We start from the raw sequence: 15,851 nt of genomic DNA on the forward strand, positions 1-15,851 counted from the left end.
TGCAGGGGGCCTAATGCCTATGTTCCAAAAAAGACGACACTGATATCAGTATACAGTTAAGAAATGCCGCCAAATACAGCCCAGGAAGAACTATCCTTTCATATTAAAGTACTCCAGGCTCCAAGAAAATTTTGCATGAAAGTCTAAGTATTTGAAAACTCGCCCAGTTATTGCTCAATGTTTTTGAAGAACTTCAAACTACTGTACATACTTAAGATTTCTAGGTACACAAGATAAGACTAAATAAAGTGTGTTTGACATCTGAGCAGTAACACCCTTCAAAATTATTCCCTGAAGTTGTGAAAGTGGAATGTTTGAAAAAGCAAAGAGAATTTTCCCATTTAGGAAAACTGATATCTTACTTAGGCATATACATATAGGAGAATAATATCTAGTTCAGGGGTCTCAAGCATGCGGCCCCCGAGGCTGTCATCTGTGGCCTGCGGGACATAGAGCCGCTAGTATCAGCTCTGCTCCGGTACTCTGTGAAATCCCTGACATCGCTGTCCATGAATGGACACGCGATGTCAGGGTCTTCCCCAGAGCGGAGTCCCAAGCAGAGCGCAAGCATAGGCTCTGCTCCGGGACTCTGTGGAAATCCCCGACATCTCTGTCCATATATAGACAGTTTTGTCAGGGTCTTCCCCAGAGCGGAGTCTCGGGCAGAGCGCTAGCATAGGCTCTGCTCCGGGACTCTGGAATCCCCTGACATCGCTGTCCACATATGGACCGCGATGTCTAGGGATTCCCCAGAACTGGACAGTGATGTCAGAAGAACAGCTGGAGTCCCAGTAGTAGCGCTCTGCCCGGGACCCCAGCTCATGGGTTTCCCCTGACATCTCTGTCCATATATGAACAGTGATGTCAGGAGCAGAGCTGGAATCCCACGCAGGGTGCTAGAAGCGGCTTTGCTCCGGGACTCCAGCTCTGGGCAAACCCCTGACATCACTCTCCATATATGGACACTGATGTCAGTTGCTTCCGGAGAGTTCCGGAGTAGAGCCTATACCAGTGCTCCGCTCTGGGACACCGGCTCTGGGGTTGCCCCTGACATCACATTCCGGTCCAGGAGGATCCCCTCACGTCACTGTGTATGAACAGTGACATCAGGGGCTTCTCCAGCTGAGGAATCCCTGGCCAAAGCGTCGGTAACGTTCCGGCTGGGGATTCCACTCCTAGAGGGAGCCCCAATGGAGCTATCTACAAGGGGTGTCTGTGTCAGCACCTACGGAGGGGACTGTGGCAGCACCTGCAGAAGGGGACTGTGGCAGCACCTGCAGAAGGGGACTGTGGCAGCACCTGCAGAAGGGGACTGTGGCAGCACCTGCAGAAGGGGACTGTGGCAGCACCTGCAGAAGGGGACTGTGGCAGCACCTGCAGAAGGGGACTGTGGCAGCACCTGCAGAAGGGGACTGTGGCAGCACCTGCAGAAGGGGACTGTGGCAGCACCTGCAGAAGGGGACTGTGGCAGCACCTGCAGAAGGGGACTGTGGCAGCACCTGCAGAAGGGGACTGTGGCAGCACCTGCAGAAGGGGACTGTGGCAGCACCTGCAGAAGGGGACTGTGGCAGCACCTGCAGAAGGGGACTGTGGCAGCACCTGCAGAAGGGGACTGTGGCAGCACCTGCAGAAGGGGACTGTGGCAGCACCTGCAGAAGGGGACTGTGGCAGCACCTGCAGAAGGGGACTGTGGCAGCACCTGCAGAAGGGGACTGTGGCAGCACCTGCAGAAGGGGACTGTGGCAGCACCTGCAGAAGGGGACTGTGGCAGCACCTGCAGAAGGGGACTGTGGCAGCACCTGCAGAAGGGGACTGTGGCAGCACCTGCAGAAGGGGACTGTGGCAGCACCTGCAGAAGGGGACTGTGGCAGCACCTGCAGAAGGGGACTGTGGCAGCACCTGCAGAAGGGGACTGTGGCAGCACCTGCAGAAGGGGACTGTGGCAGCACCTGCAGAAGGGGACTGTGGCAGCACCTGCAGAAGGGGACTGTGGCAGCACCTGCAGAAGGGGACTGTGGCAGCACCTGCAGAAGGGGACTGTGGCAGCACCTGCAGAAGGGGACTGTGGCAGCACCTGCAGAAGGGGACTGTGGCAGCACCTGCAGAAGGGGACTGTGGCAGCACCTGCAGAAGGGGACTGTGGCAGCACCTGCAGAAGGGGACTGTGGCAGCACCTGCAGAAGGGGACTGTGGCAGCACCTGCAGAAGGGGACTGTGGCAGCACCTGCAGAAGGGGACTGTGGCAGCACCTGCAGAAGGGGACTGTGGCAGCACCTGCAGAAGGGGACTGTGGCAGCACCTGCAGAAGGGGACTGTGGCAGCACCTGCAGAAGGGGACTGTGGCAGCACCTGCAGAAGGGGACTGTGGCAGCACCTGCAGAAGGGGACTGTGGCAGCACCTGCAGAAGGGGACTGTGGCAGCACCTGCAGAAGGGGACTGTGGCAGCACCTGCAGAAGGGGACTGTGGCAGCACCTGCAGAAGGGGACTGTGGCAGCACCTGCAGAAGGGGACTGTGGCAGCACCTGCAGAAGGGGACTGTGGCAGCACCTGCAGAAGGGGACTGTGGCAGCACCTGCAGAAGGGGACTGTGGCAGCACCTGCAGAGGGCACTGTGGCAGCACCTGCAGAGGGCACTGTGGCAGCACCTGCAGAGGGCACTGTGGCAGCATCTACAGAGGGCACTGTGGCAGCATCTACAGAGGGCACGGTGGCAGCATCTACAGAGGGCACGGTGGCAGCATCTACAGAGGGCACGGTGGCAGCATCTACAGAGGGCACGGTGGCAGCATCTACAGAGGGCACGGTGGCAGCATCTACAGAGGGCACGGTGGCAGCATCTACAGAGGGCACGGTGGCAGCATCTACAGAGGGCACTGTGGTAGCATCTACAGAGGGCACTGTGGTAGCATCTTTAGAGGGCACTGGCACAATCTAAAAAGGGGTTGCCTAATTTTGACATTTGTGTGTCTGCCAAACTGTAAAAGTGCCCAGTGGCAAAGGTGGACTGATATGTTCCCATGTTGAGACACACGCCTGGGATTATGACCTTTGCTATTAATGTCATGATTAATATTATTTTCTTTGTACCATGCTATTGGATGTACAGATGTTTCCTTGGAGTTTATCTTTGTTTCCCCCTTCCTATGCTTGTATTTACATTTTGAATACCTCCGATGTCCTTGATTGTGATATTTTGTATTTGAGTGTACACATTCTGTGCTTTTGTACAACGTTGGATTTATTTGTTAAATAATAAAAACTAATGTTTAAAAAAAACAAAACTGTAAAAGTGGATTGTTGAAATAAGCACGTGGAGAAATCTCGCAAATTTCCTTTAAGTTTAAAGCTAGTGCTATTATTATAGTAATGTAGTATTATAGTAACGTAATATTGTTATAGTAATGTATTATTATATTTTCAGTGTTATAGTAGTTCAAATAACTAATTAATTAAAAATAATTTTGTAATGTATCAAATTTGAAAGTAATGCGGCCCGTCAACTTCACATTTTTTTCTATATGTGGCCCACTTACCCGGCCGAGGTTGAGACCCCTGATCTAGATGATGACAGTATTACCCTAAAAGGCTTAATTATATTAAAATGTCATTTGTCGTGGATGAATTTCTGGAAATGTAAAAATAAAAAGCCCAATTATTATTTAGAAGTATGTCTATATGGTGACTAATTGTTCAGCTTTCCAAATATGTTTAAAATCCGATTAGAACGAAATGGAGGGGAGTATGATCCTCTCATATGAACAAATAGATTTTAAAAATAGGAGATGTCCTAAAAAGTTTCAGAAAGTGTGGAGTGCATGTTGTGTTTAACCTCTTACCTAGAACTCCCGCATATAACTATAACCAGTGGCGTAACTACCGCCGTAGCAGCAGTAGCGGCTGCTACGGGGCCCGCGGCATGAGGGGGCCCGTGTCGCCCGCCGGCACGGGCCCCCACCATGGCCGGCGGCTCCGCTAGCAGCCGCTATGGCTGCTACAGATGGACACCACTGAACAGTACGGCAGAGCAGGGAGGTATCTCCCCGCTCTGCCAGTAAACAAAAGACATGTATCCCCTCTCCACAGGAGAGGGGATACATGTGTGATCGCTGGCAGCGATAAGGAGAACGGGGGACTGAAAGTCCCCTGAAGTTCTCCATCACAAACCCCGGACTTCCGGGGTCTGTGTCGGCAGCTCCGGAGAAATGAATGGAGCGCCGGTCCCGCTTGTGCGCATGCGTGACCAGCGCTCCTTTCATTTTTAGTGAGCTGCGCAGATGCCGGAAGTCAGAGGTTAGTCATGGAGAACTTCAGGGGACTTTCAGTTCCCCGTTCTCCTTATCGCTGCCAGCGATCACACATGTATCCCCTATCCTGTGGATAGGGGATACATGTCTTTTATTAGGACACACTGTGGGTCAAAAAATTTTTGGGAGGGGGGACGCTGTATGGCGTTCCCTACAAGGGGGGGGCTGTATGGCGTTCCCTACAGGGCGGGGGGGCTGTATGGCGTTCCCTACAAGGCGGGGGGGCTGTATGGCGTTCCCTACGGGGGGGGACGGGGACCCTGTATGGCGTTCCCTACGGGGGAGGACGCTGTATGGCGTTCCCTACGGGGGGGGGGACGCTGTATGGCGTTCCCTACAGGGGGGGGGACGCTGTATGCCGTTCCCTACAGGGGGGGGGGACGCTGTATGCCGTTCCCTACAGGGGGGGGCTGTAGGTAACGCCCTGTAGGTGACGCCATACAGTCCCCCTGTAGATAGCGCCATACAGCCCCCCCTGTAGATAGCGCCATACAGCCCCCCTGTAGATAGCGCCATACAGTCCCCCCCCTGTAGGGAACACCATACACCCCCCCCCCTGTAGGTAACACCATACAGCGTCTATAGATATCTACAAAGGGGGCTGTATGGCGTTATCTACAGGGGGGCTATATGGCGTTATCAAAAGGGGGGGTTTGTAAAAAAGGCACTATCTACAGGGGGGGTTGTGTGACACCCGGGGGAGGGGGGGCCCCAGTCAAAAGTTTGCTATGGGGCCCAGTCTTTCCTAGTTACGCCCCTGCCTATAACTTTTTTGTTTTTTCATCGACATAGCCATATGAAGGCTTGTTTTTTGAAGTACAAGTTGTAGTTTTTCATGTCACCATTTATAGTACCACATAATGTGCTAGGAAAGTGAAGAAAAATATCTTTGTGGGGTGAAATGGGCAAAAAACAGCGATTGCACCATTTTTGGGGGTTTCGATTTTATGGTGTTCATTGTATGGTTAAAATGGCGTATTTACTTTATTCTGTGGGCTGATAGGATTACGGCGATACCAAATTTTTATAATGTTTTACCACTTTTATTAATAAAAAAACGATTTATTCAAAAATAAAATAGTTTTGTGTCGCCAGGTTCTGAGAGCCATAACTTTTTTATTTTTCCGTTGTGTTATGCTAACTTTTATTTTTTTCTAACATTACTTTAGGGCAAAAAAAGGGAAAAGGTTTTTGTTTTTTTTAACTTTTCATTTTTTTTCCCACTACTGAGAACTAACTTTTTTTTTACACTTCTTATTAGTCCCCCTAGGGGAATTGAAACTGCAATCGTTAGCCCTACTACGGCTACATACAACTTGGAGGTTGCACGTGCTTAAAAAGAGTATCTAAAGTAATATTTTAATTTACCTGAAGGGCCTCTTCCAGACTCTCTCGCATCTTCTTTAGTTCTTTTTCATACTGCTCTTTGAGTTTATCAATCTCCTGATCATGGCTGGATACCTCTTCTTTTAGGGCTCCCTTTAAGGCTGTAAGTTCACGTTCTCTCTTCTTTAACAGGTCTTCTTGTTCTTCCCTGGCTATCAGCAGTTCTTGAATTCCTTGTTTCATATGAATAAGATCCTAATAGAAGTCATAATAAACAAATATATATATATAATACTATATAATCTATAGTATATAGTAAGTGGCACAGTAGATCTAATGCTTGTCATACACTTTAGATTGGATTGTCAGTGTGCGCTTAGTTATTTCAATAGGAGAGGGATGTAAGCCACTGTTAGACACCTCTGGCGACACTTATCTTCCTGTCCTCATATACATTGGATTGACATAGAAAAAAATGCCTGTAGAAGTGGATTTTGATATTATGCTTAAACTAGATTTAACCAATGTCGTTGTTAGATTGAATACACCTTTAAGAATCTGCTTTACAATCCAACTAAGTTCATAGCACATAGCGGTATTATCGTAACCAGAGCTGTAATTTATTATAACCGACCTGTATCAAAGCTTCTCTCTCCCCATCATCACCAACAGATCGCTTTGCATTATCCAATTCATCATGCATTTCTGACAGTTGTTCCTGCAGGTCTCGGATCTCAGTCTGATATTGCTCTTGTTCCATCTTCAGCTCAAACAATCTGTCAGATGAAAATTAAGCAGTCATCAATTAAGCATGGTATTTTTTAAAATTTTGCATAGCAAAAGTACATGCTAAACTGTGATGTTTGTGTGGACAATATTGTAATTAAATCCTACTTTTAAGAAAACGTATGGTGCCGGCAGATGTAGTAGTTCAGGTGCAGTGATGATCAGGGAAAAACCAAAGGAGACCCAAACATTCAGTCATCAGATCTAACAGCATATACCAGAATCTCCAATTATTCTGTGGGCCAAAATATAGTAATAGTAGCATAAAAACTGTTCTCAGTTTTGTCAAATAAGTCTCCCTCTTTTGGTCATGAGGGATCACAGATTATCTGGCTAATTTGATTAATCCATGCTGGATTAAGGAATTTTTCAATAGTTTGCTACATACAGCCGACAGATCATATAGAAGCTGACAACTCTATATTCTAAACCAACACTCAGCTGTGTTATACCGATTAAAGGTGAGGTGGAAGACTTTTACCCCGATTTACCATACAGTACAGGAACAATAGTGGTATCGAGCGTTTAAAAAGAGGACCTGTCATGTCCCCAGAAATTTTTATCTGCTGCTATTTCTGCATTGCTTTCCCCGCCCCCCACCGCTTCCAGCCACGTTTATTTCATGCTCGTAGGCAGTTGTCAATTTCTATGTATGTATGTATGTATGTATGTATGTATGTATGTATAAAATGGGTGCATTTATTGCATAGACATGAGTGAAATCTGCAGCAACATTCTGCAAAAACTGCGCAGCATATCAACAATCCACTGCTGATTTTTCCTGCAGCACGTGAATGGGGTTCTGTAAAACTGCATTTACATGAATTGTACTGTGCTTTGTTGCAGATCTGAAAAGTCCACAACAAAAATCCAACATGTAAAGATAGCCTACAGGTGTAATCCCAGGCAAAAACTGAAAAATCTGCTTTTGGTCATAGTTCTAGAGCATTACTTGCACCCAAAGTTTTAGCGATCCTTTCCTTTTCGTTTCCTAGGTTGGCCATTACACTGTGACAACCAAATAGCGATGTTGTGATCCACCCATTGCAATTGGCAGTTAGAGTATATCCTATTCCAGATCCCAAGTTGCTCATGACAGCGCTGCTCAGTTGTCATGTTTTCACAGCCAGTACAGCAGCCTAGAAAAGGATAGCAGAGGATCTCAAGAACAGCGCTGAGCAAGTATTTAACGTTTTGGAGTAAGTAAAGTTCCATGACTGTGGCCAAAGCAACATTTTATTTTTTCCCTTTAAATAGAGAGCAACAATAAAAATGAAACCACCAAAAAAAAGAAACCTTTTAGAAAAAAAATATTACATACAGATATAAGGCAAGAGCTACATAGCAACATTGTACATAAAGCACGGAGTTGCACAATTTGCCCTGCGACCGGTTATCCCATCAGTTGCACTCCCATTCATTTCAGTGGGAGACGTAAGTTATCGATCATGCAATAAAGACACACAACTTATGGGATAGAATTTTGAGACCGCAGAAAAAAAATAAATCATAAACTTGGTTGGCCCTAGCCGAAACTGAAAGGACCACAGAGCGGTAACACAGAGCGGTAAGCCGCCGGTTACTGACCACAGCAGCGCTATACACGCATAATTTTGTACCGATCCAGTCCCCAGCACGGCTCAGTGCCCGACGAAGGTCTGTCTGACCGAAACGTCGACGTCGCACATACAGCCTCTGGCATCCATAATAAAAATAAAAATATATTTTTGTAACACAAGCAAGGTGTGCCGAGTACAAATTCTTAACCTATACCCGGGTTGGGACCCTACCTCGAGCACCCAAAGAAACCAGTGCCATCTGAACACAACCATATATGTTCCTTATATATGGCAGCATAAACATTGACATTAACATGCTACTAATGAGGCATGGAAAAAGTCTGAAAGTATGAAACATGGAGGAAACGGTACTTTTTATAGTATTTGCTGGACTTAAGAATCATTATCAATTCCCCATACAGTATGAAATCAGGAATGTGGTTTAACAATGAAGGCTTAACTTAAACATACTCTTCTAGATGTTTTCTTAATTCTCTCTCACTCTCCCCCAGTTTCCCACGAAGAACTAAATTTTCATCCATGCTGCTTTCAAGTTCTTCTTGAATGTCTTTAATATTTGCTTTGGTCTTAGTCTTCTCTTCTTTGTTGCTTTCCTGATTCTTGGTTCATAGGAGAGAAATACATTTATTAGCAGAATACAACTACAGATCGAGGCTTCTGAATAGGGCAAAAATTACCCTAAAGGCGAAGGCTACATTAGATCCTCACTTTAGTTAGTGTGCTGGACATGGTCTATAGCTGTAACAGTCCAATGGCTTGGAGTAACCAAAATCTATACATTTTAGTCTTTTAGGGCAGATCTTTTTATTGCAGCCATTTAAGATGCAGAGAATCAGAAGAATACCAACAAACAGGCATTTGTGCCAACTTTCTACTGGAGCCCTACAAATCATTGATGCTTGTCCACTTCTATTCATTGTTCATAATAATCTGTGTACTTCAAAATATAAGCTCACATTTGGCAATGGTGGTGCAGCACACAAGATTAAAAAAACAAATCGCAAAATCCCCTCCACCAAAAAAAAACAAAAAAAAAAACACCAGGAATGGGGGCATGTTACAATTTTAAGAATGGCCACATGACCTTTAATTACAAGACGTCCCAATACAACCATTGAATGGCAATATGATATTATGGAGGCCTAATAAATACACTAGATCAGCAACAGAGGGAGAGTAGAACTATTATTGCAATAAGTACATTACAAAAGTTTATTTTTTACTATTTCTATTCCTTACGGTTTCCAGGGACTGTAAGATTGCCAAGTGAAGCTAATTTGCAGTGCTGACAGTGTCAGACTGTGAAGGGCCACAACCTATTAAGGAAAAGTATAATGCCCAGTTGTGTTGTTATAATGTATTTATACATTTGCAGGCGGAATAAAAGTGTAATAGCACAATGAGGACATAAGAAAAGATCCTCCAGCATTGTTGTTATTTCATGGGGAATAAAAAGTATTCACTAAAACACACATGTCAGGGGAGTTCTTTACAGTGTATCTTGTATGGTAGTATACATTCAATTAATGTTGTATTACCTTAATCTGCTCATCAAGTTGTCTCTGAAGGGTTGCAACCTTCTTTTCAAGTTCATTTTTCTGATCAGACAAAAGCTTCAATTCTGCTGTTGGATCTGGAGCCTAAAAGAACCAGAATATTTAGTTTCAGGTTCATAAATGTAAGTGTAAATATGTTTCCTTTACAATATATTTTCATTTGGCATAGCTGTCACGCATAAGGTATTACCGTAATAAAGCAAATGTTATTATAGCAAGATTTACATTTATCTAGAAAAAAAAAAAGGAGTAACCATATTCATTAAAAACAAAATTGAACAAAAAAACCCCCACAAAAACATTTCCGCATGTTTAATTTATAACTATATCACAAAAACTAACACAGGAGTGAACTACTTTGTGCACATTTAACATACATTTTGATATCTTCTCATATTGACTATTGAGAATTTTTTTTTCCATCATAACTTTGTGATTGAAATTTGTGAATTCAAGCATGAAAGCTCTAATATCGAAACTAACCGAAACCTAAATATTTCTATTGGTCTACAAATTTGACTAATCAGGTTATAAACAAAAAGAATAATCAGGCAATCGACACGGATGGTGGGGTGTATGAACAATTTTTTTGCCATGCTTTTCATAAAACTGCAAAAAAGTGACTAAACAAGGCCATGCGAATATCAGTGTGGATTACCTGATAGTTATTTTTGTTTCCCTCATGATCAGTCAGATGTGTCGATTTATAGATCAGGGTTCAGTTAGTTTGGATATTACTCAGCATGTGTGAATGACTTTTATATCACAGATACATTACGATCACATTCTCATTTCTCACAAACAGATCAATATCTAAGAAACAAAATCTTCTCTTGCGGAGACCAGAAATTTGGAATCCCAACATTTAAAGCTTTATCACCTATTCACCTATCTTGTGGATGTTTAAATGTTTATTGTGCCTCTACAGATGTATGCGGTGACAAGAGTAGACAACTAGAATGACAAAGTACATAAGGTGCAATTTAATATCCTTGATCATCCATCAGGAAATGGTAAATAAAAATTAATCCTTTTACCATTTTCCATTTTGTTTACTCATAGCTAAAAAATAAAAGATCTGACATTGAATCAAGCCTGTATACTCTAAGTAAATTCAAACATATTAAAGAGGATGGATGTCAAGAAAGCAAATGCAAATCAAATCGATATTAAAGTTTACTAAATCGGCAGATATACGTGAACATATGGAATATATAAAGCTGAAGAACACACAGGCAGGAACAATGGTAGAATTGTAACTTCACAGCTCAGTTATTAATGGTAAGGGTACATGGTAAACGTAAGCCAAATAATCATGTGGTGTGAGCGCATGCATTTTACTGCATGTTCTAAGGAGCCTTCAAATTCTTTATTTAATCTGCTCTCCTAGGCAGTCATGAGATTTGGATTAAGAAAAAAAAATGCTTCCATACTTTAGGAAGTCAAGCATTTGAGTTCTACTTCGATTCACCCTTTTCCCTCTAGACTCAGCTGGTCACAGTTCTACTCTTGAGCCAAGGTGCGTAAGGTGTAAAAAAAAGAGGGAAAAAGACAACAGTACCAAGAGGTAATTTGTCAGAAATAGGTTAATATTGACCATCCACTCTAAAGGTTAAGCAGTCAAAAGTTACAATATAACAGAAGGAAAACTCAAAGTAATAAAAGGATAATTAGAAAAATAAATATAAACCAGTTCGTAGGTGTGAAAAATGTAAATACTAAGGGAAAGCAGCGGTAATATTTACCTGCACTGTGCTGGATGCTCGAGATTTTAAGGTCTGAATTTTTTCAAAAACTAAATTGACTTTTCTTTTGGTTGCATCATCATTATCATGGCTCCTGTGAAGCAGAATAGCGATCATAAACATTTAATGAAAATAGACTTTATCAGACTATCTTACGGTTTACTTATGTAATAGGCAGCTGTTCTTTTTATGTGGCAGAAAAACACTATGCTGATAATTTGAAATAAGAGAATAAAACCCCAAAGCAATATCTTCTGCCAATGCGCTGTTTTCAACCGTATCAGAAACACTGCAGCAAATTTATAAAGTATCATTTTGTTTAAAGATTTCGACAAAAATTGTGTGGGAGACGTGCGTCAAATTTACAGAATTGGAGCATCAGTTCCACAATTTTTAACTGGTCTGACCTGGTATAGTCTGTCCGACAGGCATGCAGAAGATGGCAGCCAGATGCTTTGTATATATGGGACACATGCTTGCACTATTTTGTACTTCATATCTGTAGAGCTATGTTCACATGGCAAATTTAGCTTGGCGAGTACCGCGGCAAAATCCGCCCCAGAATTATTACTGCAGGAAGATTCCTACTCCCATTCCCTTCAATGGGAGGTTTGGGCGGAGTCCACTCGAAGGTCAGGCAGGACGCTTCTTTTGTCCACCAGTGGGAAAAAGAAGTGTCGGTCTCCTATAGAAATGAATGTGAGACAGAATTTTGCGGCGTAACACGTTGCAGATTCCGCCGCAAAAATTCTGCTATGTGAACATAGCCGTAGTTTTTGTAAAATGTGACAATATGTGTTGATCGTTATAACCATCCACAATGTATATATGCTATATGAATTGATCAGCAGCAATAATGAATGTGCATATCTATAAATTGATGTATATAGTGACTTGGATATACACAATATCTCTGTGAGAAAACTAAAACAATGATAAAGCTCAGGCAGTTAATGTTGTCATGAAGTAACAGCAGAGTAGCCTCAGGTTTCGGGCCCGTAACTTGTAGCATTGATAACTCAGCACAGAAATAGTTATCCTTTAAAAAGAAGGAAAAAATAATAATTTTAAATGGTATTCCAACCACATCCATCTATGGTGTATCTGAAGATACATAAACAATATGTTTTATAGGTGGGGATTCTACCCCACTAGTTGAGAGAACAGGGTCTCATATCCCTGTTTTTTCAATCAAAACAGCCAATGGTGGCTGAGAAAAGAAAGGAGAAGACCCTGCTCTCTTCATGAACGTCTATAGGCGCTACGGCAACAGCCAAGTGCTTTGGATCGGCCCTTACTGTAACTGTAATGGAAATTGTAGCATGTATGCTTGACCTGTTCTTTGTATCTTGTCCTCCCTTTCTGAGCTTGTCTTTTGATTCACACAACGGAGGTTAGGGGATTCCTGTTCTCCCAATAGATAGGAGTCACAGAGGTGGGACCCCACCCATTAGACATCTATGCCATGTCTATTTCCTGAATACCTCATTAACTATAGTACAGAAAAACGCAACAAGGCCTTCTTAAAAACAGAAGTATTTATATAGCTCACTTCAATATGTCAATTCTAAAGTATGTGCATGTTACCTGCAGGCCGGTTTATTTCCATTACCACATTGCGTAACCATGAAGGGGCTAAATAGTGAGCACTTCTAGTAATAGACTTAGGAGTATAATGAACTAATCCTATAAATACAAAAATTGACATTGTTTTACATACTAACGAATGGAGGGAAAATGTACAGTCTAGAATGTATAAATGCGAGAAGACAAATACTAATTACCCAACAATAATATTACAAGTATACTATGAAGTAGAAGAATGTAAGTTTACAAACCCTTCTTTTAAGTAGTTAAATAGTATCTGCTTTGCAGTTTCCTCATTAGTCTGCTGTGCAAGTTGCTGCTGCCCCTTTAAGAGATCTGGTGTTACCTGAAAACAAAAATAAATTCACAATAAAAACTAAATTTCTCCAAGACATAAATGTGCATTAAAGTGTACCTAACTTTTCCGGTGACTTTTCAGAATAAACCGTCATATGTGTGTACATGAGGAATAACACTATTCCTGGCCATCATATGACTCTTATTCTGCATGATTTAGCAGTTTTCCCCTCTGCAGGCTGCATCTCGAAGGCTGGGTTCCCACCAGGGCCGGCGTCGGCACCAGGCGAACCCGGATAAGTGCCGGGGCCCACTACACTTGGGGGGGCCCACTTTGCCGCCGAGTGCTGTCATTACGGCATCAATGTCTATATATGGACAGTAATGTCGGGAGGAGAGAAGGAGTCCCAGGCAGAACGCTACAAGCGGCTCTGCTCCGGGGCTCCGTCTCTAGGGAAGCCCCTGACATCACTGTCCATATATGGACACTGATGTCAGGAGCAGAGCGGGGGTCCCAGGCAGAGTGCTAGTAATGCTCTGTCCGGGACTATGGCTCTGGTATTGCCCCTTACAACGCCGTCCATATATGGACAGTGACGTCATGTGTTTCTCCTGAAGCAGAATCCCCAGCCAGAGCATCGGCAATGCTCTGGCTGGGGATTCTACTCCTATAGGGAACCCCCAAAGGCGCTACTTAAAGGGAGGTAGGCTATGTGGCACTACCTGGGAGGGGGGCTGTGTGGCACTACCTGGGAGGGGGGGGCTGTGTGGCACTACCTGGGAGGGGGGTCTGTGTGGCATTACCTCGGAGGGGGGCTGTGTGGCACTACCTGGAAGAGGGGGCTGTGTGGCACTACCTGGAAGAGGGGGCTGTGTGGCACTACCTGGAAGAGGGGGCTGTGTGGCACTACCTGGAAGAGGGGGCTGTTTGGCACTACCTGGAAGAGGGGGCTGTATGGCACTACCTGGGAGGGCTGTATGGCACTACCTGGGAGGGAGGCTGTTTGGCACTATCTACAGAGGGGCCAAAATTTATGGGGGTACAAACTTCCATATGGAGGCATAAACAGGGCCTAACGTCTATATGGGGGCCCAAATTGACGTTTTCTGCCGCCGTGAGTTCCCCCTGCAAAGGGGCCTACTAAGTCTGTGTCGCCCAAGGTCCCAAATAAACCTTGAGATGGCCCTGGTTCCCACAGTGCAGATTTGCTGCAGATTTTGCAAGCCAAAACCAGAATTGGATCCAGTAGCGCAGACCTATAAAGCCTTTTATATATTTTTTCTGTTTAGGTTCCATTCCTGGCTTTGGCTAAGAAAATACATGCAAAATCTGCCGCAAATCTGCACCGTGGGAACCCAGACTTATTCTCAGTTTTTAATGAGCTAGCGGGTGGAGCCCAATTTTTATTATGTCTCCCACACACTGCACACATATAAGAGAATAATCCTGCTCTCCTATCCCCATCTATCACACATATATAGAAGCTGAGGAGACTATACAGCAGTAATGAGCAGTGTGGCTGAGAATGCTGCACTGGGGTGAGATATAACACTTACTAGAAGCTGCTGCAGCATATGGATGCATGTCTCTTACTCTGTGTCTCTCCAGCAGCTTCCTCTTACTCCTTCCCTCTCCATAGACTTATGACATACCTCCCAACCATCCCGGATTCAGCGGGGCAGTCCCGGATTCCGGGCGGTGTACCGCTGTCCCGGGCGGCCGAGGGTATGTCCCTACTTTAAGCGCTGTGCTCAGGGAAGCCCTTGACATTACGTCCATATATGGACAGTAAAAAGGAAAAAGGAAGCAGCACTCCAGTAATGTAGATAGTGCCCTTATATAGTGCCACAGTGTCCATGTAGATAGCGCCACCCCCCTGTAGATCGCACCATTGAGACTCCCTCTAAGAGCGGAATCCCCAGCCAGAGCATAGGCCGGGGATTCCGCTCCTAGAGGGAAGCCCTGATCTAACTGTCCATATATGGACAGTGACGTCAATGACTACTCCTTGAGCGGAATCCCTGTTTCCGATACTGGCTGGGGATTGCGCTTCAGGAGGAGCCAGTGACGTCAATGTCCATATATGCATTGAGCAGCTGAAATGTTGCATCATCTGTGTTTCACATATGGGAGAATAAATCTGGATTCTTTAAATCTTTACTGGAGTGCTGCTTCCTTTTCCTTTTTGCATCTACATTGTGGGCATTTATCAGTCGGATTCCTGTAAGCTGGCACCCATTTTGACACAGGTGGTTTAGTTCTGCTGTACTGCACACATTTCTACTTTTCTGCCATATGTGGACAGTGACGTCAGTGGCTACTCCTAAAGCGGAATCCCAGGCCAAGGTCTGCAACAGGGATTCCGCTCAAGGAGTAGCCACTAACGTCACTGTCCATATATGGAGAGTACCGTCAAGGGCTTCCCCGAGCACAAGTCTTAAAAATGCTGTGCCCGGGGAGTCCTCGGCGAGCGGAGGAGCTCTCTCTGTTCCTCCGCTTTGAACTAATTCTGAAGCATGGAGCTGATGGTTCCCTGCTTCAGAATTAGTGGCTACTCCTTGAGAAGAATCCCTGTTGCCGATGATCTGGCCGGGGATTCCGCTCCTAGAGGAAACCCCTGAGGTCACTGTCCATATATGGACATTGACGTCACTGGCTCCTCCTGGA

General features: G+C 44.5%; 1 protein-coding gene across 2 annotated transcripts in view; it reads right to left on the bottom strand.

The window, feature by feature from the left end:
• The window catches only part of CGNL1 (cingulin like 1), a 216,372-nt gene that overhangs the window by 103,399 nt on the left and 97,122 nt on the right, over positions 1–15,851 (bottom strand). For both annotated transcript variants that reach the window (XM_075857953.1, XM_075857954.1), the window contains exons 3-8: positions 13,138–13,232; positions 11,300–11,393; positions 9,537–9,638; positions 8,449–8,597; positions 6,267–6,408; positions 5,675–5,887 (exon numbers count right to left, since the gene is read on the bottom strand). In XM_075857953.1, coding sequence (XP_075714068.1) covers positions 5,675–5,887; positions 6,267–6,408; positions 8,449–8,597; positions 9,537–9,638; positions 11,300–11,393; positions 13,138–13,232 — 795 coding nt within the window. The remainder of the gene's footprint in view (positions 1–5,674; positions 5,888–6,266; positions 6,409–8,448; positions 8,598–9,536; positions 9,639–11,299; positions 11,394–13,137; positions 13,233–15,851) is intronic.

The sequence above is a fragment of the Rhinoderma darwinii genome, chromosome 3 (assembly GCF_050947455.1).
Source record: "Rhinoderma darwinii isolate aRhiDar2 chromosome 3, aRhiDar2.hap1, whole genome shotgun sequence".
In the NCBI taxonomy this organism is placed as follows: domain Eukaryota; kingdom Metazoa; phylum Chordata; class Amphibia; order Anura; family Rhinodermatidae; genus Rhinoderma; species Rhinoderma darwinii.